Genomic DNA, 21489 nt, shown 5'->3' with positions numbered 1-21489 from the left:
CCAGCGCCATTTCTACTGCTGAGTGATGATGCACACAGCTGCTCTGCAGCAGGCAGCACCCTTCCGTGACAAAGCCCTTCTTCGTATGAGGGGTGTGAGGTGCTGTAGGGGCAGCCCTAAGCTGCATGATTTCCTCTGAGGTGGGGGAATTGAGGCATCTGCTTGTACTGACTTATGCTGCTGCTCCCAACTTTTATATCCCTGCTCACATGCAACCCCTTTGCAGTGCAGGGTGGATTATTCAAAGCCTTTCATAGAGGGAAAAACAGCTCCAGAAAGCTTAGATGGCATGCTTAAAGTCACATAGCAAGCACAGGACAGGATCACAGCCAGCACTTGGGTCCCTTCCCCCCAGGGTGCTTGGGGAGAAAGCATCTGCACTCTGTGCAGCTGCTGCAGCTGCTCAGGGCAAGTCTGCGCTGTCTAATCCAGCATGGAGCTGTCTGTGCTGGCGTGGGCTAGTAATGGTAAGTCCACACTGTGCAGAGCAATGCCACAGGGACTTAGCAGCATGGTGGGGTGCAAGGCAGCTGCTTGAATCTGGCGAGCTGCCTCAGCTTGCAGCTTATCCCTGCTGGGCTAGCATGGCTAGACAGCATCTGGACTGTAACTGGCTTGTGTCCAGCCCTCCTGGTGTCCCTGTGTCATGTACCTCTTCCCTGATGCTTCTGCTCCAGGGTAACGCAGACCAGGCTAGCTTGGTTCCATCCATACCTTCCATGCAGATCAGGTCTCCCACTCCCTTAGCCAGTTACAAAACTACTGCTGCAAAGCGAGAAACCTTCCAGCATATTCTGCAGCCTTGGTGCCTTCCTTTCCTCTTCTGGGCACTATGGCCACAAGACACTTGCCAGCTTCACCCTCTTCCACGTCCTTCTGTGCTCCCTTACAGTTTGGCCTCTACTTTATTTGTCCCTTCAAACCCTTTGGCAAGGTCAGGGATGCTGCTCCCATAATAAAGTGGGTCTGAATAATCTCTGCATTGGTTCATTGGTTTGCTGTCCATTGCTGTTTCTTTATTTCACTCGCCTCTGCCAGTGCCTGGTGATTCAGTACCTCATGGGCAGCTTTTTCTCCTTCTTTACTGATACTTTATTGGCCCGTTTATTGGTTTTGTAAGGGCTCGAGCACATTCATAGAGTTTTATAAGCAATTACATACAGCAAAATAAATGAACAGTGATTTCATTTTTAGTTTGTGTAGTCAAGCTAGGAGCTGCCAGTCTTGTTTCCTGGGCTGCTTTAATTCCTTTGCTTCAAGTGTCTTTCCAATTCAGGGATTGAGGCAGGGGCCCCATGGAGAAAGTTGTATGCACTTATTAATTATAACTTGAATCAAAATGTCCACACACAAGTGGGAAGAAAGAAAGGTTGAAGAGGAAATCATAAACCTCCTATTTCCTAATAATTCAATATAAGTAAGTTCCCTTCCGTGCAGTTTGCTTTATGGTTTTTTTTTTCTTCTTTTCATTTCTTAATTTTTAAAATTTTTTTCCCACAGGGAAACCTCAAAATCTTTTCTGTAGAAACGTATTGTTCATTCTCATATACACCGAGCCTTCAATACTGAGTCTGACTCTTTAACCCGGTAACTAACCTGCATGTGTTCCACAGTGGTTTGCCTTTCTTCTGCCTCCTAAATGGCAAAGTGCAAGTGATGGTTTCACAGTGAGGTGCATTTAAAAGGTAGAGGAGAACATAGGTGGCTTGTCTCCTAATATGGCTTTCTTTCTTTCCTTTGCCCTGCTAAAGCTAGAACATTCTTTGTTATGACTGTCCTACTGGTAGGGGCATCCCCACTGGTTTACTGGGTTGATGGCTTAGCTCTTGAAACATTTGTGCTCAGATGCCATTTGGGCTGTCTCCTAGGATTTCTGCAAGAAAGTGATGGAAAAGAAATGATGATTATTTAACAGTTTATAATGCAATTAAGACTGAATGAAATTTGATGGGCCAAAGTAAGAATCATGTCCTTAGCCAATCAGGGTAGCCTCCCCCTTGACTTTCAAGTGCCTGTTGCAAAACCTGGAGATGTTGGCTTTTCTCAGAGAACAAGCCTGAAGATTCTTGTAATGGAAGTGTCAGAGAAACTAATTACAGGCCTTCTACTAACTCTCCCTGTAATAGAGGTAACTATATAGTACACACACATTTAAATATGTATATGAAGTCATCTAGCTAATTCCAGACTTTGAGAAGTCATTTCATACGTGGACTTATATGTGCCTCAGAAGACCTTTTGCAACCTGCTGAGAGCCTCAGCTTCGTCTTGTATCTCCAAGACTGCTGCTGTGTGCCTGTTCCTCTACTTTCAGGCTGTAGAAAGGGAATTGCATGATACCTGCTTTGTTGTTGACATGTTTTGGGACAAAATGACATATGACTCTTTGAAAAATAGGTGTGCCTATTTTTGTGTGTCCATCTGTGCTCAGAGAATGGCAGAATTTTATCTCCCTACGGCCATGCTCGCAGGAGCAGTCCGTGGCTTAACCCTGCTTTGCTAGCTAGGACTGACAAATCAGATAGCTTCTTCTCTCCTTCCCAAGATGCAGATTTCAAGGTTACCTTTCTCTCTAACCATACTCAAGTCTGATCATACTCCTTTTGCGCAGCCCAGATGGCCTCAGCTGGGCCCTTGGCAGCGCTGGATTCCAAGCCCAGATCAGCTTAGGATCATTGCTGCTGGGGGTATCTGTGTGTGTATTTGTCTGCACTTGTGTATGGATGAGAAAGGAGTGAAATCTTTCGGCAGAGCAGCTCCCTGCTGCTCACAATGCTTCCTGGCTCCAGGCAGCATGGCAGCAATGCATATGTGTGTGGTGAACCAGCTGTCCCACTGGTGGATCCTATCCAAGGGTCAGGTCTTGTCTGTAGGGTGCAGGTAGAGCTGCCAGGTCTCGTCTACTGTTTGGGCAGAGCACCATGGTTTTCAAACAAAGCCCAGTGCTTGTCTGGATCAGTGGGTTCTGCAGCTTGTGAGCTGTCTTTCTGGAGTCTTCATCTCCTGGTGTCATTGCAGCAGGGACTGTGCATGGTGATGGGGTGCAGGACTACTGGCATGCAGGTGTTAGGTGCTGAGTGGTGATGGGACAGGGAATCATAGAATTACAGAATCATTAAGGTTGGAAAAGATCATTAAGATCATCTAGTCCATCCGTATGCCCATCCCCACCATGCCCACTAACCATGTCCCTCAGTGCCACATCCACACAGTTCTGGAACACCTCCAGGGAGGGTGACTGCACCACTTCCCTGGGCAGCCTGTGCCACTGCAGCACGGTTCTTCCTGAGAAGAAATTTTTCCTGATATCCAACTTGGGAAGGAGCAGGGGCATGCAGACCTTCACTGAAATCTTGCTTCCAATGCAGGCAGTAATTCCTCTGGAGGTGTGTTCCCCTCTTGTCCCCAATGAGAGAAGAGTTGAATGCGTTGCATCTCTCTGCTGAAGGTGTTCATGCAGCAATGCCTACCTGTGTGGCTCTGCATGTGAGGCTGTTGCATTGAGGGCAGGGTCTGTGGCTCATGTGTGCAGGACGCTGTGCCTGCCATGGCACCCCCCCACTGCAAGTTCAGGGATCTCTCTGATATTTTCATAGATGTTTTTCAAAGCAGTGCCTTCTATCTTGCTTTCACAGCTTAGAGAACAGCAGGGTTTAGGCAGCTCACTACCTCCTCCTTTGTGCTGCCACTTTTCCTACCCCAGTGGGGGCCTGCTTTGACACAGAGCCTTCCTCAGCACAGAGAGATGTCTTTGGCTTTCCTCTGGACCTGTGTTTTTAAGCATACTCTCAGCCTCAGTTCCAAAGAGATGCTGGGATAAGATGTTTGCGCTGTGTATGAAGTAAGTGTTGCTGGACAGAGGAGCAGACATCAGGGGTTCACACATCACTTGTACAGGACCCACTTATCAGCCAGAGCTCTAAACAGTCTCCCAGACTGTAACATGAATTGGCAAGTCCATCCCTCCCTCTGTGTAACATGTTTTAAGGGAAGAAAAAAGCCTGAGTGAAAGAAATGAAAGCTCAGCAAAATGCAAACTCAAGCCCAGCACTCAACAGGGAAAGCCAAGGGGAAAAATCATTAGGTAAGGCATTACATGCATGGACACGTACTGGATGCAGATGCACACCTGCACAATGCAGATGCCCTGCTGTAGACCTGAAAATGCTTTCAGAAGGCATTTAGATGCCTATACATGCACATAAAAATACACTTATTTGTAAATCTTTGTCACTTCTGAACCCCCTGTCACACAAAACATGCAGTCCTACCAATATGCCAGCTACATTTTTCCCCAGCTCACGATTCTGCAGAGGAGAGCGGCACATATGCTCAAGGTGAACTGTTCTTTCATCTTAGATGAGCAAGGATAGGAGTAATATAAGCTGCCTGGCTTTCTCCAGATCAGAATCAGAATAGCCTGGTGTTGCTGGTTTAGGACATTGTATTAAACTCCCCTCTCCTCACCCAGAATCGTTTCAGAAGGGCATGATGGCTCCAAAGGGTGCAAACTTTACTGAAGAGCCTAAACCAGGGATGTAACTACTCGTTAACTGGAGGTGAGTTGTGTTGGATGGTACATTCACTCTGTAGTGCTTTTTGTATACATTTTTTTCTCTAATTCTTGCAAAATCCTAACTCCTGGTTCTGCCCTCTAGAAGCTATTGCTTTGCTGAGTTACATCCTTCAGCCTATTCAGATCATAGGCCACACAACCACAAACAGCTCCCTCTAACCTCTTCCCTTGTGTCTCTCCGTTATGCCTGTGCTGATTATAGCATGCACTTCTGTAAATCTTAGTCATCATGGAGTATTGAGGACCTAGAGTTCATACGTATCTCTGGAAGCCATACAGCTCCTGTGTGCATCAGCCTTGTCTGGATGAACCACTTTCTTCACTGCTGAGTTAATGCTACCACCAGAAACAACACCATCACCTAGAGGAAGCTATAATTTCAGGCTGTTTTTATGCCTGTAGTGCTCTCATGATACCCTCTGGTTTGGAGGAATGATTTACCAAGGCAAACATCTTGGCATTCATGCCATCCTGACCTTTTTGTGACACCAGTGGAGCTCCATAGTTCATTGACTTTGCAGAAGACAGAAGCACTCAAAGTATATCTCATTAACCTTCTCATACTAATCATGGCAGAGGACGGGACCTTAGCAATTGCAAAAAGCATATAAATGCACCTAGAAAGAAATGTTTCAGCAGAAATAGCAAAAGCTGTGTAAATGCCAGACCTTAGTGAGCTGGGGAACTGTGTTTCTGCGAAGTGCTTTTATTCCCAGAATTGCAGAAATGAGTTGTAGAGCCAGGGCTGATACTTCACCCTGTCTGCATTATGCACTAAGCCTCTCTCTGTTATATGTTAGGTGCTCTATAAAGATAAAGAAAAAACCACCATCTCCTGTAATCTAGATGCTTAACTGAAGGGCTGTTAGAAACAATTCCTGCTTCTGAAGGTGCAGTGAAAAAAGCAGCCTTCCCCAGCTGGCTGTGGAAGGTGAACTTGAGGTTCACAAAAAAGGGCTGTTTTTATGTTAATTAATTTCACTTGTGGAGCATTCACAGCCACTTCTTGTCTGCATTGGTTGATGTGGCTAATTAATCACTCTAAGTGTCTGTAAACAGGAGTTTTTTTTTGCTCTCTGTGGCATCTCTACCTGCCTGTGTGAGGATGGAGACCTGTAGCTTCACAGCAATTGGCAATAGCTGTGAACTCAGCAGTGTGAGAGTGAGAGTCACAGCTTAACCAGTCTGGGTGAAGGCTAAGAGGGATGTTCTATTCTCAGAGCCCTGGAGAAAATTTTGCTGCTGAATGAGGAAAGTATGAGTTCGAAGAGGTGGAGACAACATTAATAATAAGAGCCTTTGTGTTCATGTGGGATAGCTGGAGGACAGAGATACAATGATTAAGTTTTGACATCTGCAGACTGTAAAGGCAAAGACAAAAGGCTTTTCACAGAGGAATTACTGCTCCTGTTTTTGCTTCCTAAGGCCAGTGGACTGGAAAGGCTCATCTGGTTCTTTCTCTGCTGCTCTAGACAGCAACATCATATATAGACCTACACAAACGCCATTTTTGTTATCTTCACTGCTTATTCTGGCCGGCTGTTCTGGAACCTCTCTCCTCTGGTGGTTAAAAGCCATCTTGTTTTCAAGGCAAATTTTCTCATAACTGGTTGCTCTTGAGCCAACACTGTTTTTCTACATAAAACAAAACAACTTTCCTTCCTCCTTGACTATCTGTCTCCCCTTTCTTTATACAGAGCAATCATATCCTCTTCTGGCTTTCATTTATCTAGGTTAAACAAGCCTTTTAATCTCCTCCTTTAAGGTAGGCTCTCTGTTCCCTTAATCAAGCATCAAGCCAAGGTTATTTTTGATAACTTGCTTTTCTGTAAGGTTCTTTGCTGCTTGCCCAAACCAAGTGTAAAACAGCATGACCTATTGTCTGTTGAGTAATTCTGAGGTGAAGAAAAGTGTCACCAATCAAATCTAGAAAAATGAGGCATCCAGGTGCTACTATTAAAATTTGCATTTGTTTCCTACCTTATCTAGTGACACTCAAGCCTTTTAAAATGACTTAGTTTCTGATATAATTCCTCTTTAATAATGGTAAGAACATCTCTGTCCATGAAAGCTAAACCTGTGAATCTCCAGCACATCTCATAGTTTCAGTCATAGTTTCAGCAGGGATGGAAGTGTTTTCTTTAGTGTGCCTAATATAATGCTATGTTTTGGTCCTAGGACACAAACAATGTTGGTAACACAGATGTTTATAGTTGCTGCTCAGCAGTATGGTACAGAGCCCAGGACATTTGCAGTGAAGGGCTCAAGGAGCTGGGTGGGAACAGAATTAGGAAAGCTGACTTGAACTGGCCAAAGGCGTATTCCATGTCCTATGACATCATGAGGAACAAGTTTTGGAGGGGGTGCGAAGGCATCTGTCTCTCTTCTGCTGCGTGGGGGGCTAGCTGGGCATTGGTGGCGGGGGGTGCATCACTTGTTATATACATTTGTTGTATACATTTATACATTTATATATATATACACACACACACATATATATAGTCATAATTATTATTCTTTTATCTGACTTAATACATAGTTTTATCTCAGCCCATGAGTTCTACTTTGTTTTCTGTGATTCTCTCTCCCATCCCACTGGGAAGCAGAAAGTGAGCAAACAACTGTGTGGTGCTCAGTCACCTGCTGGGTTAAACCATAAAGCTATTACAACCCCTGTAAAATACCTTAAATTGGGCTTCTGAAAACTGTTTTAATCCCAAGTGATTTTATTTTATTTATGCATGATTTATTTCATTTCAGGCTACTGCAGCACAAATGTTCCAACCCCTCAGGTTTGCATTTACTATTATATACTCCGACCAGGACATACCTTTGGCAGTGTCCCAGTTAAAACTATTATTACTATGGTATTTCTATTATTCCTACAGTAGCCCTTTTCAATCCTGCCTAGTTGTTCTGGTTTCTGTATGTCCTCATTTAGAATCTACATGAATTGTACCAACAAAGCTCTTACTTCTCCCTAGACTCTCCCACCTTTCTAGAGGGGTAAGGTATGCTTTTGCATCAGCTATGTTGCCAATAATATTACTGTTTTCTGCCAGATATTCTACCTATATATTTTCTATATTTGATTTTCCCTTTTTTGTGTATTAAAATCATATGTAAAAGTTACATAAGATCTTTCCATTTAATTGACAAAAGAATAAGAAGCAGAAAGCTTTCCGTACTTACTGTAAGAGTTCCCACATCTAGCTACGTGTGTGTATCTCCCAATTTCCATAGTATTTCTGAACCTCATGACTATTTCTGTGTTTATTCACTCCATGCACCCCAGAAGCGAGAACATACAATTATCTCCATTTTACACAATGTGAAGCAGAGGCACGAGGGTGTCTTTGCAGATCAGGTCCCAGAGGTCCTTGGCAAAATAGGGAATTGGTGCCTTCCAGTTCCTGCCCTATGCTGTTGCCTTTATGTTCCCCACTGGAATGAAAAAGCCCCTCAGCTCCTGGAAAAGAAAATGTAATATAAAGGAGAAAAAATGTTTTGGGAAAAGCAGAAAGCGTTTGAGTCCTAAATGAGTTTGGAATGATCTTTTGTTCTTTAAAAGGAACCAAATACCTTTCGTTCCTTTTCTTGCGTCTCTTCGATACAATGAGTGTCAGGAAGCTGGAGAAGATTTTAATAGAGTAGTGCAAGGCATTGTGCAAATAGGAGCCTGGATGAAACAAAAACTATAAAAGACTTTACTCAGGCATAGTTCTCCTGGCATCTCTTCAAAATCGGAAACCTAAACCCCAAATCAAATGCAGTATGTCTGAGTATCTTGCACAAGAATTGTGTCCGAAGCCCTCATTTCTTTATACCCTGAATCTTTCACTCCAGTTTAGTCCTTGAAGGGCCACATTTTGATGCGGTTTTGTTTCTCCGTCTGTTGACACTGGAAGTTGGAAGTTTCTCCAAATGCTTTTGTGGTCCTTCACAGACATACTAAGAGGAACTGAGAGGTTGGCTTCTCTTGTGGCTGCAACAAACAGTCCTGGAGGTTTATGGGAGAAGCTCTTATTTGTCTGCACTATAAATCTGAAGGAGGGCTTTGTAAATGGTTAGTTTGAGTGCTGGTCACTTGAACAGGCAGTTGCTTTAGCTAATGCAGCACTTAAGGTATCTACTGAATGAGACTACCCAGCCGTTGTGTTATAAATATCTTACTGACCTGATAACACTGAAAAGGGCAAATGCAGAAGAATAAGGAAATATACTGTCCTGGTATAAACTGCAGCAAGAAGATTTAGGTCAGACATTGGGGCAAAAAAAAACCCCACACTTTTTTAATGGCAAGGATAGTTAGACTGCCCACAGAGACCACAGTCTCTCTGCCAGTGAAGGGACAGGTTGGGCAAACATCTGTCACAAATGACTGTTACAAGCCTTAGCTTCTCTTGGGAGGGGAGCAAAGCTCTGTTAAGAATTAGTTTTGGGGAGCTAATATGCTACAACACCTTTCATTAAAGATACGCATTAACATACTGCAGAACGCTTTTGTTCTGGCTGCATCATACCGTGGTTAAGGCAATTTGCCAGCCTGCTGGAAGGCTTTTGGAAGGCTCTGACTTATTATAGGCAATTGTACCTTTTGTCTGCCTGTTATAGCTTATACACGTAGGCAAACCGATAGCATCATGATTGACTTTTTGTTCTACAGTCGCTCTTACTTTCTTGTTTTGTAGATGTGTTGGACTTCCTCTCCCAACAGCTTGTTAATCTGAAGTAGGATTCTGTATTTTAAGATGAGAGTTGGCTTCTCCCCTCCCTCAATACCTCCTGATTAATCCCCAGTCCAAGTGACCTCCCTTTCTTGATAAGATCTGGTGTGGTATGGACAGAGAATGGGAAATTAAGGTGAAAATTTGGCTCTAGGAGCCCTCCCCTGGCATATACTTAGGTTTTGGACAATATTTATAAGGGGCTGTTAATGGTCTCTGGCATCCTTATTTTTGCTGATTCTGTGACCTGCAGTAATCCTGGTGGGAGTTTGGATGACTGGACTCTGATCAGAGAACACCCAGTGAGTCTAGAAACTGCAGGTTGACAAATATGTAGGATGCCTGGGATGGTTTATTTTTCCTCTTTTTGCTGAGGCAAGCACTGAGCAAAACCTAAGTAATAACAGTTTACAGGCTGTTAATACCAAATATCCTGAGAGTTCAGAAGTGCCTTATTCTGCTCTGCACAGCTTGGCAGGTTATATTCTTTAAGAGCAGGCATCATTATCTGGACAAATCTGTGACATTTAATTCTTTTGAGGCTAACCTCTGTCCCCAGAGTGAATTGCTCCTTCTCTCTCATGGCAGATTATCTAGCATAAAATGCACATTTTAATTTTCTTTCTCTTGCATTGTCTCTGTCCTGTGCATGAGATGCTTCTTAGTATCTTTACTATCATTGTCCACACGTGGCTTAAAGCCTATCTTTAACTACAGGTGTACACATTTGATCCTTACATGCGTGAGCATGTGAAGAAGTCTGCCCTCCCTCAGTTCACAAATCTTTTCTGATTTTCTCTGTGTCACTTGTTCATACCCAGTACATGTCTCCAGGTGTAAAAATAATTATACGTTATGCTTGATTGTACGGGTTAGCAATGAGGTACAATATTTGCATAGATACTTGAGACAGTCCACAGTTAAACAGGCCAGACCATTTCCTTACATTCTGTTTTTCCTCCTTTTCAGACGATTTACGAGGACTTCACTAGGATAATAATGAAGAGGCACGTACAGCTGTATTTGCAGATTAGGTACTCCAGTGCACAGGAGGCCATGACTGTTGCTGTCATTCTAATTTCATAACATTGGCCCATGTAGTACAGTGCTGTGAAATGTGCCTAGCATGCAGCCTTATGAAGTCCTCTTTCTGTACCAGAGAACTTCTGGGTAATTACGAGTTGGGTTTGCCTATCTGATCTAATTTATCACTTAGGGGTTTATATCATGCCTATTACTGTGATATCTAAGTGCTGCTGAGATACTGCAGGATGTCTCTTTCATCAAGTGCTTATTTCTATGATAAGTTAATGTTATTGAGCTAAAGTCTGTGCTGTTCTGTGCAGCATCTTAATCGCTGCTCCCCCCTGAGCCCTGTGTGTATAGTTATTCTACTTGTGTGGTGGCTTCGCTGAACTGGTTTTAGGGATTTGAGATCAGTTACTTGAAGGCCAAAGTTGTGCTGCAGAAATCATGGCTCAGCTGATGATAAATTGACCTGCTCGATCGATGAGAGGGAAGTCCAAGGCTGAGCAGACTGTGGGTGAGCATATGGATATACGCGCTCTGTCCCCTCAGAAATGCACTTTCCACATGCAGACTTACATAGGGGTGTGAGTAGAGACTGTCTGCTACGTTCAAAATAATCTCTCATTTGTGGGTAAAAGGGGCCACCAGTTCCCTGGGCTCCCACTCTGCCAACTTCCACTTATTGATTAAAGCATATTTAAAAATTAAAACAACATCTCCGTGCCCACTCAGCAACCTACTGCCCGGCCACTTCACCTGCTTCTGGTAGAAACCACAGTCCTGCTCTCCTTGGGGTGTCGTGTTTGCACTGCAGGGTAGATGGGGAGGTTGCTGTCTCTGGGTGATTTCTTCTGCCTTTCTTCTTCTTCCACCAGCCCTCAGAGTGGGTTTTTCTTTCATGACCAGATGAAGCGGTTGTTTGTTTGTTTTGAAGGTGACAAGTGTTTTATGTGAATTCTGGCTGCTCCAAAATGCCAAACCCCAGCTGGGCTTTGAGTTTCACAGAATAACCGCTGACACCTAATGAGCCTCTAATAAGTGCTTCTCCCTCCCTTCTTGTCGTTTAAATAAATAAATGACTGAAATTTGGGGGTGGTGGGAGGTGGTGTTGGATTGCAGTGGAATGAAGCTTTTCTGTTTACTCACCAAGCAGGTACACTGCTAAAAGCAGTCACACAAGCTTCCCACATACACATGCAGCCTCTCCCCCCTCAATGGCCTGGAGGGCTTCCTTTGAGGATGGAGCAGGAAAGTTCTTTCTCAAGCCCAGTTAGTTTCTTGCCCACTCAGCTTGAGCTGCGAGCCAAGGTGCTAATTAGTGTCAACTGTGATGGGGGGAAATGAGAACAAAGGCAAGACTTTGATAGTTCAAAGTGTAGTTGATGTTCAGGTGCTTTCTTTTCCTGGAATTTTTGCAAGAAGCAGTCTACCATTGGCAGTGGGCGTGCTACACGTATCTTCTCTTAAGGGAATGGATTCGCTTCAAAACAACTCTTATTTGTGGCAGTAGGTATAAAGCTAAGGAGTCCCCACCCCTCCTTTTCTGCTTTCTGAAGGTGTGATCTCTGCTTAAGAAATGGAGAATGAAAAGATGTAAAATTTCAATACATCTTTACGGAAAAATTCTGAGAATAAAGATCTTAGACACTGCTTGAATTTCTTTGTCAGAAACAGAGCAATTCCTTGTTTCCAGCTAGGATATGTAAACACATCATTGTGAAAGGACAAGAGTAGGTATATTAGTGAGACCTTAGCAGGGAATAGGCAGAGTACTGTTAAACAGGCTTCTCTGTATATGTTTATCTCCTGTGAAGACACTCCTAAAACTGCAGAACATCCACCTCTTCAGTCGCCTCTCCTCTGCCATTTGGAATAACTTAGTCCTGACTAAGAATGGGCAACCTATTTCCAGATGGAGTTATTTCTGGATAAAGCTAACTTTGGTTAAGGTGAATTAATGTGATTAATGTCACTGAAAACAAATGAAAACAAAATTTTGAAAAAGAAAATAAGATTTGTTTTGACTTTTTCAAGTGAGGTTTTAAAAATTACATTTTATTTCACTTTAGTTCTGTATGTATTTCTTGTCTCTTTTATCAGGAAGATAATCATTTTTATTGTGGTTAGCAGGCTGAACTTTTCAGGAGACAACAAGATATCTGGTTGTTGCTTGGCTGAGAAAGCTGAAAGATGTCATGTCTGTTTGGCTGTACTGATGGTACCCCTCTGGTCATCCGTTCACTCTCCAGAGGATTAAACCATCAGAGAGATGAGACGCTTACAGATGTGTTTCTTAATCTCTTCTCTCTCTTGGTTTCAATGCATTTCCTCAGAGCCTTCTTCCTTAAAACATCTCTGTCTCATACAGGCTTGGGCACTCCAGAGTGGTTCTCCTGCCTGGGCCTGGGGATGTGCTTAATGCAGAGTGGTGGAGCAGCTAGAAGTCTATCTTATGTTTTGTATTTCTCCACAGGTGGGGAAATGGAAGGAAAAGAAATTGCAGATGAAGTACTACGTGTGGCCCCGCTTTGAGCTTTATCCTGACTCTGAGGAGCGTGAGGATGATCACCTGAGTATAGTGACTCTGGAAGAGGCACCGTTTGTCATTGTGGAGAATGTGGACCCCCTAAGTGGCACCTGCATGAGGAACACAGTCCCTTGCCAAAAACGCATTGTGACTGAGTATGTACCCCTAAGTTTGTCTCCCCCTATTGTCCTCTCCCTTCTCAGCAAGAAGTAGGGTACTGGGCCAATACTGGCACATCCTAATAATCCTTTTTAGAAAAATCACCTCAGCTTGCTCAGCCTGGCCTGTGCCCATTCATGATTAGCCCCTCTCCTGCACAGGTATCACAAGTTAAATTCTCCACATTGTGGAGGGGAATTGTGGGAGGGGAAGCTCATACTGATCATAGAGAGGAATTAAGGGAATTTTCTCTGTTTTTTTTAACTCATTTTTTGTTGTGATGGTTCAGGAATAAAACTGATGAGGAGCCGGATTATATGAAGAAGTGTTGTAAGGGGTTCTGCATCGACATCCTCAAGAAAATCTCAAAGTCTGTCAAGTTCACCTATGACCTCTACTTGGTGACTAATGGCAAGCATGGGAAAAAGATCAACGGGACGTGGAATGGAATGATTGGAGAGGTCAGCAGCAAAAGGAGGGTGTGGTGGTCTTCATTCCTGGGCTGGGTGCCATAGGTCAGGTCTGACCTCCAGTCATTATTCTGTTCCCTTTCAGGGAGGGGACAGAAGTGACTCTGTAGAAATGATTGACTCCTTTCTGGGCACTGTGTGAATTAAACTGCTCTGACTCTCTGACCGTGACCACCTTTCCTGCTCAGAGATTAATTATTATTCCTTGTGGTGTCACAAATTTGGCCTTTATAGTCAAAGAAAGAATGTGATATCCATGCACCAAAGAGGCTGCAGCCTAGATTTAAGCTTCGATCATATATAAGATGTATAAAGAATGAAATAAGACTTTGCAGTGTTAGAAGGAGGAGAAAGCAAGGACAGAAAAATGAGATAAGACATCTTCTCAGTGGATGATGTGTTTATCCTAAGACCTCTGCGGATTTATTTTTTATACACATAGCAGCTTTGAGGGGAAGATAAATGTCTATAGATTCCCTGAAAGAAGAAGGTGTCCTGATGAAAGATTAGAAAGGAGAAATGATAGAAACAATATAGGGAATGGGATTAGAGGAGTGAAAGAACTGCATGAAAAGGCAGAATGGTGAGAAGAGACACGCTCATGATGCTTGAGTAGGGCTAGCCCTGGGTCTGTGTGTGTGAAATCTTCTTTTCTTTTCTCTAGGTCGTCACCAAGCGGGCCTATATGGCTGTGGGATCCCTCACAATTAACGAGGAAAGATCAGAAGTAGTGGATTTCTCTGTGCCCTTCATTGAGACGGGAATCAGCGTCATGGTGTCACGTAGCAATGGAACTGTCTCACCTTCTGCCTTCTTAGGTATCATTTTAATCTAAAATTAAAATTTAGTCCAGTGTTCATAAAAAATTAGGTGAAGGTTACTTGTGATTCTGAGCCTGAAAGTTCCTTTTTAGGAATACCTGTGGGACTGGTATGTAAAAATAAACTATTATGTTTTAGTTCTTAATCCCAAGCAAGCAAAATCCAGGCAAATGCAAATAGGCACTGCCTAGAAGTTCCAAGGCATTTCTCAGTAATTCTAGCAAAGAATGGGCTCCTCGGGGTTGCCATCTACCCTACAGCATGTGGTATCCCAGTGACTCAGCTAATGGCATGTTCAAGGAGTGTAGGCCAGAAAAAAAAAAATGATTCAAACATTATAGCTGGTAAACCAGCGTATTCTTCTTAGTGATGACAATTAGCAATAAATGGCTGTACTTTCAGAGACATTATTTGTAAAGATTTTAACTCAGTCCTCACTTGTCAGAGACACTGGAGGAAGTTAGATATCTAACAGAACTTGAAGGGTCGAGCCATCAGTTCTTTGCTGACACTGCATCCCAATAAAACGGTTTCTGTTGTTCTTCAGTGCAGGAGGGTAGTTGGAGAATGCAGAAATATTACTGCATTTCCCAGTGTCTTCCTAGTATCTACTATTTGGCTTTACAAAATGCTTTACGATGCAGCGAACATGCTACATGAGTTACATAATTACTGTCTCCTCTCTGCCAGGAACCTGAGAACACTTATAAACAGAAGTAATTTTATATGGATAATTTTTTTTCCCCAAACTTCTTGAAGAAGTTGTTTCATTACTACTCACTCTTCAGCAGTTTTTGCCATTAGCCAAGGAAAATTGGTTTCCAACTTTCCACCAGTATTACCTGGGGTGTGTAAAAAAAACAAGAAAATAAACACAACATTTTTTAATTGCAATTAAGTTGAGGTTGGAAAATTGACTGTAATGTGGGCCAGAGTTCTAGGTTTCCTTAATCTGGTACAGTCCCATCTTTATTTCTTCAGGCTTGGAGGTGGAGAAAACTGGCAAAGATCAAACAATTGCAGAATGGAAACACTTAACAATTCTAGAATGAGCCAGTGTTTCAATTGCTGCAAGAATAGAATAGCTGAGAAACTACTATCACTAGGGCTGAACCTCAGAAATTTGGAGATGCTCTTTGGCTCAGTAGCATCTTGAAAGTTGGATGCTCGTCTGAAACTCTGCCAGTTCTGTTTCATTTTCCCCACTCTCTCCAGATGGTGCTGGAGGACTTCCTGGGAACAGTCTTTTATCAATGCATTTTATTTTATCAATGCGTGTCACAGTGGCTGCGTGTGGTTCCAAATGGAGCCGTGTGTCACAGATGTAGCTGTAAGAATGAATGTAGTCATTACAGAAAAAGAAACAATGCTTCTACCAATTCAGGATGTTGTTCAGATTAGGGTTGAAGGCTTTACCATGACTTCTGTTTCTCCCAAGCCCATTTTGCCACACACTCTCATTGGGGTGCTCCGGAAGGCAAAGAAAGGAAGGGTAAGGTGGCTGCTGTGTATCAAGCCTTTCAGCATGGGTTTCTTTTCCTCTCCAGAGCCATTCAGTGCTGACGTATGGGTGATGATGTTTGTGATGCTGCTTATCATCTCTGCAGTGGCCGTCTTTGTCTTCGAGTACTTCAGCCCTGTGGGCTATAATCGGTGCCTTGCTGATGGCAGAGGTAAGGGAAGCCACTCCTTGCCACAGTCCTCTCTTGCTTTCAATCCTGGGTCCTTCATTACTGGTATTTCCTTTGCTTAAATGTGATACAGATCTAGTCCACTCTAAAAGGTGCTTAAAGAGGGCAGGGAGGGAGGCGGAAAACATCTCTGTAGCAAACAGATGTGGATAATGGATAATTTGCTTGGCTCAGGAGACTGAGCTGTGATGCTTTCATCTCTAAAGCAAACGCTAGCTCCAATCATTTCTTATGAAGGGGATAGGGATCCTGGTAGCTGGTGCTGGCAGTGCCTACAGAGCTGCTCTCTCTGAGGCAATCAGAGGGCTCTCCATTTTCAGTCTGCCCTTCAGTGCTACATCTCTTAGGAGAGCAAGCAGCACTGCTGGCCTCCCAGTGTAGTGCCGTACTCCAGAGCCCACATCTGTCAGCTGGGCATCATCCTCTCCAGATTGGCTCTCTGGCTTGCCAAAGCCAGCTGTGAAAATGAGAAGCTCATTTTTTCTGGGACTGGGCAAGCAACTATATTGTAAAGGCAGTAGGAAAGATAGGAATGAGTGACTTAACTCTCTGGTTCTGATCTTCAGGAGGCAGTTAAAGAGAGGATGGACAAAACAACTTGAGAGGGAGAATTTTTTCGTTTATTGGTATAAGGACAATTAGCAAGTTGAGCCTGTTGTCACCTCTTTATTTCATGCCCTAACAAATCGGCACTTTAAACCTTTCCGGAACTTATTGGTCAGTTGAGAGTGGTAGGATTGGGAGTTTTTAGTAAATTCATTCATTTGCTCCCAGTTTATTACTTTGAGTGCATGTAAGGGACATTAAAATAATCCAGTTCCAGTACCCTGCCATGGGCGAGGATACCTTCCATAGATCAGGTTGGAAAAAAAAAAAAAGTGTTTATAGAAATGCAGGCAGAACCACATATATGGGGAAGTGAAGAACTTTTTTTTTCTTGTGATGGAACCATGGGGTACCTTCATGGCAACACAGATCTTTGGATTCAAGTAAATACTGATAAACCTGTGAGTCTCCTGGGAGGTATTAATACAGATGTGGAACTGGAAGCAGTTTTTAATATAGGTATGCAGTTGTACAGTTATTAAGTTAGGTGAACTGTAGCTGGAGTATCAACATTTCTGAGTAATCATGAATGGTACTGCACCATCAGGAAGATATTATCCCTGACATACATAACACAGAGATGTAGAAAGCAGCCTGTGGAGGCTGAAATGCCTCTTTGGTAATGAATACTGTTGCTAATGTTATTTTGGCTGCATTCAAATAGTCTACAGTAGTATTAATCTGCTCCTAGATCTGGATTTTCTCTTTAAGGATACCTTTCTCCAAGTTAGGTGAGCATGTCCTGATCTAGCCTCCAACTACACTGATTTGTTGTTCTTGGGTCACTCCAAGTTTGAAATGTCATTCCTGGTATGGATTAGAGACTCCCGTTGCTGTCTTGATTTGTGGCTCAAAGCAAATGGGGTGACTGGTGAACAGAAGATAATAGCAAAGAACTTCTTGAGATTTCCTCACAGATTACAGTTCCCACTGATGTTTTACACGGCTTGCACCTGTGTCTTAGGGCAAGTCCATACCTGTACCTTGAAGTACCGTATCTTACAGAGACACATGATTCAGGCATCTCACTCATTTAGTAAAGAGGAATTAAAAGTTACCACTCCAACATGTAAGATGCAAGGAGTGTCAAACCAATTTCTTACACCAAGTTTGTCTCCTTGCATCTAGAGGCTCCAGTTTTTCCAGATGATGATTCTACTTCGAACTTAATGTGCAATTCCCAGATTACACAATGAGCCCCTTGCACTTTTCAGCTGCATTAATGGCACGCACAGTTTGTGCCTTCAGATGATCCATACTTTTCCCTATTCAGTGCTTTGAAGAGAAGTCATCAATTGACTTTCTTCCCTTCTGTTTCTCTGCTGGAGCCAACCTTAATCACAGGCAGCAGCACCCGGCTCCCACCTTCCCAAGGGAGAACATGAACCAAATGGTTGCAGAACCAGGGTAGCACCATCAGAAAAGTGACAGGCAGTACTTGAATTGTGCCAGAGAATCTTCTCCCAGGAGAATCTTCTCAGTGCCTGAAGTACGATCTTTTGAGTAATTCCAGCTGCAGTCTCAACGACAGTTCCTCTTGTGCTCAATTTGAGCATATGTTTTGGTTCCCACTAATGGAACCTACATATGCCAGGGATGTGGGACTGCTGAGAACCAGACAGGATTTCACAAGGTTTCAAGCATGGTGTTTCATGAGCATGCGTGGCTTTTGGGCTATGTGTGAACTTTTACTCTGAAAAGTGAATAAGGGGAAAATATCAGCTTTGTAAACATTGGATTTGTTCTTGAGGCTGCTGATCTTCCTGAGAGAGACCAAAGTATATGTTATGTAGCTTAGACGCAGTACATGGAGACGGACTGGGTCCTTCTCTGGCTCATGTAACATCAGCAGACTCAGTAACAAAACACTCTTGCAGATGTATTTGTAGACTCTTGTTATTTCAGATGATGCTCTTTCTTGCACCTATACAAGTGCAGTGAAGGCCATATTTTGCACCGATGTATGGTAGGAGTTTAGGAACAAAACCACTGTTAAACAACTAGAAATGAGGGTAGAGTTCTTCTGAGAAAACTATTTCTGGTGACTACACTTGAACTGAAATGGAGTGTTCTACATTTTCTAATCAGGTACAAAAAAGCCCTTATATAAACCTTCACTGAAAATCTTTGGGACAGAATGAATACAGAAGCCTGAGGACATTTTAGAAAATCACTTTTCAGGGTTATGCTTTGCTTAGATATAGTGTCATGAATACAGGGGAGCATAGCTATGGACATTCATCTCACAGGAATAGATACTAACCTTAACTCTGAAGTCATGTATGTAAAGAGAAATGCAGACTGCTTGCTCTGAGATGCTCACTGTGGAATCTTGTTTCTCAATCACTCTAGAGCCAGGAGGTCCCTCTTTCACCATTGGCAAAGCTATCTGGTTGCTGTGGGGGCTGGTGTTCAACAACTCTGTGCCAGTGCAGAATCCCAAAGGTACCACTAGCAAGATCATGGTGTCAGTGTGGGCTTTCTTTGCTGTCATCTTCCTGGCCAGCTACACTGCCAATCTGGCTGCCTTCATGATCCAAGAGGAATATGTTGACCAGGTGTCCGGCTTGAGCGACAAAAAGGTAATGGATGCCCTCAGAGCAGTCTTCTTCACAGAAGAGGTTGTATTGCTCTTTCTTCTCTTACTGCTAAAATACTAAGATTTTTTCAGTTGCGACATTACTGTAGTCCCTGGTTTAAATAGCACAACTGTTCTTCACTGGTATTCAGTTCAAATTTTACACATTTTAAGCATTTCAGGAGTGAATTATGGAAACAAAACTGATCTGTGCTTGCTTGCATGATCCCAAACTACACCTTGATTGGCAGCAAGAAATGAATTAATGCTGCTTTGAAGGTGATGTGTATAATGGCTGCAACCCATTTTTTCAGGATGAAGTAATTTGTCTGTGTGGGAACTGTGACTACTGTGCTAGCAAATATGATCTGTTAGTTTATTCTGGGGACAACTTCTGCCTATGGGGGTAAATCAGCTTGGCTTTGATGATTTACTATTGCTTGCATTTTAAGTTAGACTGTCATTTTTTCAAGGCCTTTGGAGGCTTAGCACAAAAAATCATTCCCTGTTTCACTGTGTTTCACTGCCTTGTTTACATGCGGTGCGTTTTGTACTCACAGGGCATTTGCTTTTGCTAGGCTTTGCGCACTGAGGATTTTGAGGAGATTGCTCATGCATGCAGGTTAGCGCTGTCTGGCTCATGAGGGTCTGAAGCTGTGTGCACTGCTTTATTTTTGTTTTGTTGCAAGGTTACTCACAAAGAATTGAATTCTGTGAGTCTCGACTGCCCGTACTGTATTTGTTACTCAGTCACTGGGTCTTCTTTAGGGGTCATGTCATTGTCAGGCAGCCACGTAGCAACAGGTCACATACGCTGCTATTGGAGATAACAGCAAAAAGAGGAATGTGTGTGTTGATTTGCTACTACTGGTCTGGTTATAGTTACTGTCTCTTTAGTGCCCCTTGACAGTCTAGAAATAAATTGTGGTCGGTCCCCCTGTGTATACAGTGTCATGTGCATCAGGCTAGGAATTCTGTGGTGGATTTGTTTCTAAGAGGTTTTTTCATTGGCTTTTTTTTCCTTTCTAGATGTTTCTGTTTTCTCCCTGGAAAGAAATATGACAGAATAATACAACCCGTGCAGAGGTGCTCCTGTTATTTGTTTTCATTCCAACCTCAATTTGTTCCACAGTGTCTCACATTTGCAGTATTCTGTGTTGAGGAGGGGGTGAGGAGGATGCTCTTCTGTTAGGTGGAGGTTGTTGCACAGGCTCCTGAGAAGCCATGGATTCTCTCAGGTTGAAAGGCACTGTTCAAAACCAGCCAGCCCTACCAGAGTTAACATTAGTTTGTCACCATTAAGTTTTCAACTGTCTGAACTAAATGGGGTAGTTCATACCTCTGATCTATTGTTTCAGACTGTGCATAGGCTCATGGAGAGAGCTATGCTTAGGCTCATAGAGATAGCTATGCTTTCTTTCTCATGTTTTTCAAAACACTCTCCATACCTGCAGAGATATGTGTGTGAAATATCAATTGAAGTGGTAGTTCCTGGAGCTTCATAGAGCGTTTGGATGTAGGTTTCTAGCCTTACTTTGATCGATATCATTGTAGGGCTGCTTATGTGTATTGGATTAAGGTCATTTTCTTCTGCTTTTCTTTGCTTACTTACCTGTGTTTGCTTTTGATATCCTAAAGCATGCACTGTTTTTCTTGGGGAAGAGAAAGGCCATAGTACATACTGAAGTGGCTGTGATACGCCTCAAACACAGCTGCTAGTGCAAGTGCAGCATATGGGCAAAATTATGATCTACCAGAGCATCTGGAACCAGATGAAAATTGGCTGTTAAAAATGAAGGCCAACTGCTGTGTCTTGAGAATAGACAAGTGGGAAAAACTCCATCCAAAAGGGTAAGAGATTGATCTGCTGGACTCATGGACTTCCACTCTGTGTATGCAGAAGCTCTGCAGAATTTGAGACCAGCCACCCAGGTACCCAAGCCCTGCTTCAGGATGACCTGGTTTGGGAGGAATTCTCTCTTCTGAATTTCTTCTTTTCTCCTTCTTCTGAAGTCTGCACAGTGCTTGCGACCCCCTCAGTACACATACCCTGGAGATGGAGTTGTGCTGTGCTCTTCCTCCCTTCTCCTGCCAGCTTAAATTAGTCAGTTCAGATTTACAAAGGAGGCAGTTGCTGACCTGTGCTGGTTGGCCAAGCGGGATGGCTTAAGTTTTCAGGCTCTTATCTCCATTGTGACTGCTGATGTCATCCACAGCAGAACTGAGGCAGATCAGCTCCTGGCCTTCTATAGCCAATATGGGCAGCTGTGTCCAGCACAAGGAGTCACACAGAATGGAATCCAAG

General features: G+C 43.2%; 1 protein-coding gene across 1 annotated transcript in view; it reads left to right on the top strand.

Moving 5' to 3' along the window:
- Window positions 1-21489, top strand: part of GRIN2B (glutamate ionotropic receptor NMDA type subunit 2B) — a 165678-nt gene that overhangs the window by 122817 nt on the left and 21372 nt on the right. Inside the window, exons 4-8 of the mRNA XM_042889937.1 lie at window positions 12806-13014; window positions 13308-13479; window positions 14153-14306; window positions 15857-15982; window positions 18959-19188. Of these exons, the coding sequence (XP_042745871.1) occupies window positions 12806-13014; window positions 13308-13479; window positions 14153-14306; window positions 15857-15982; window positions 18959-19188 (891 nt within the window). The remainder of the gene's footprint in view (window positions 1-12805; window positions 13015-13307; window positions 13480-14152; window positions 14307-15856; window positions 15983-18958; window positions 19189-21489) is intronic.

The sequence above is a fragment of the Lagopus leucura genome, unplaced genomic scaffold (genome assembly GCF_019238085.1).
Source record: "Lagopus leucura isolate 7727_CA_CO unplaced genomic scaffold, USGS_WTPT01 Super-Scaffold_100159, whole genome shotgun sequence".
In the NCBI taxonomy this organism is placed as follows: Eukaryota; Metazoa; Chordata; class Aves; order Galliformes; family Phasianidae; genus Lagopus; species Lagopus leucura.
The sequence above is the reverse complement of the archived record's forward strand: the minus strand, read 5'-3'. Positions and strand labels throughout refer to the sequence as shown.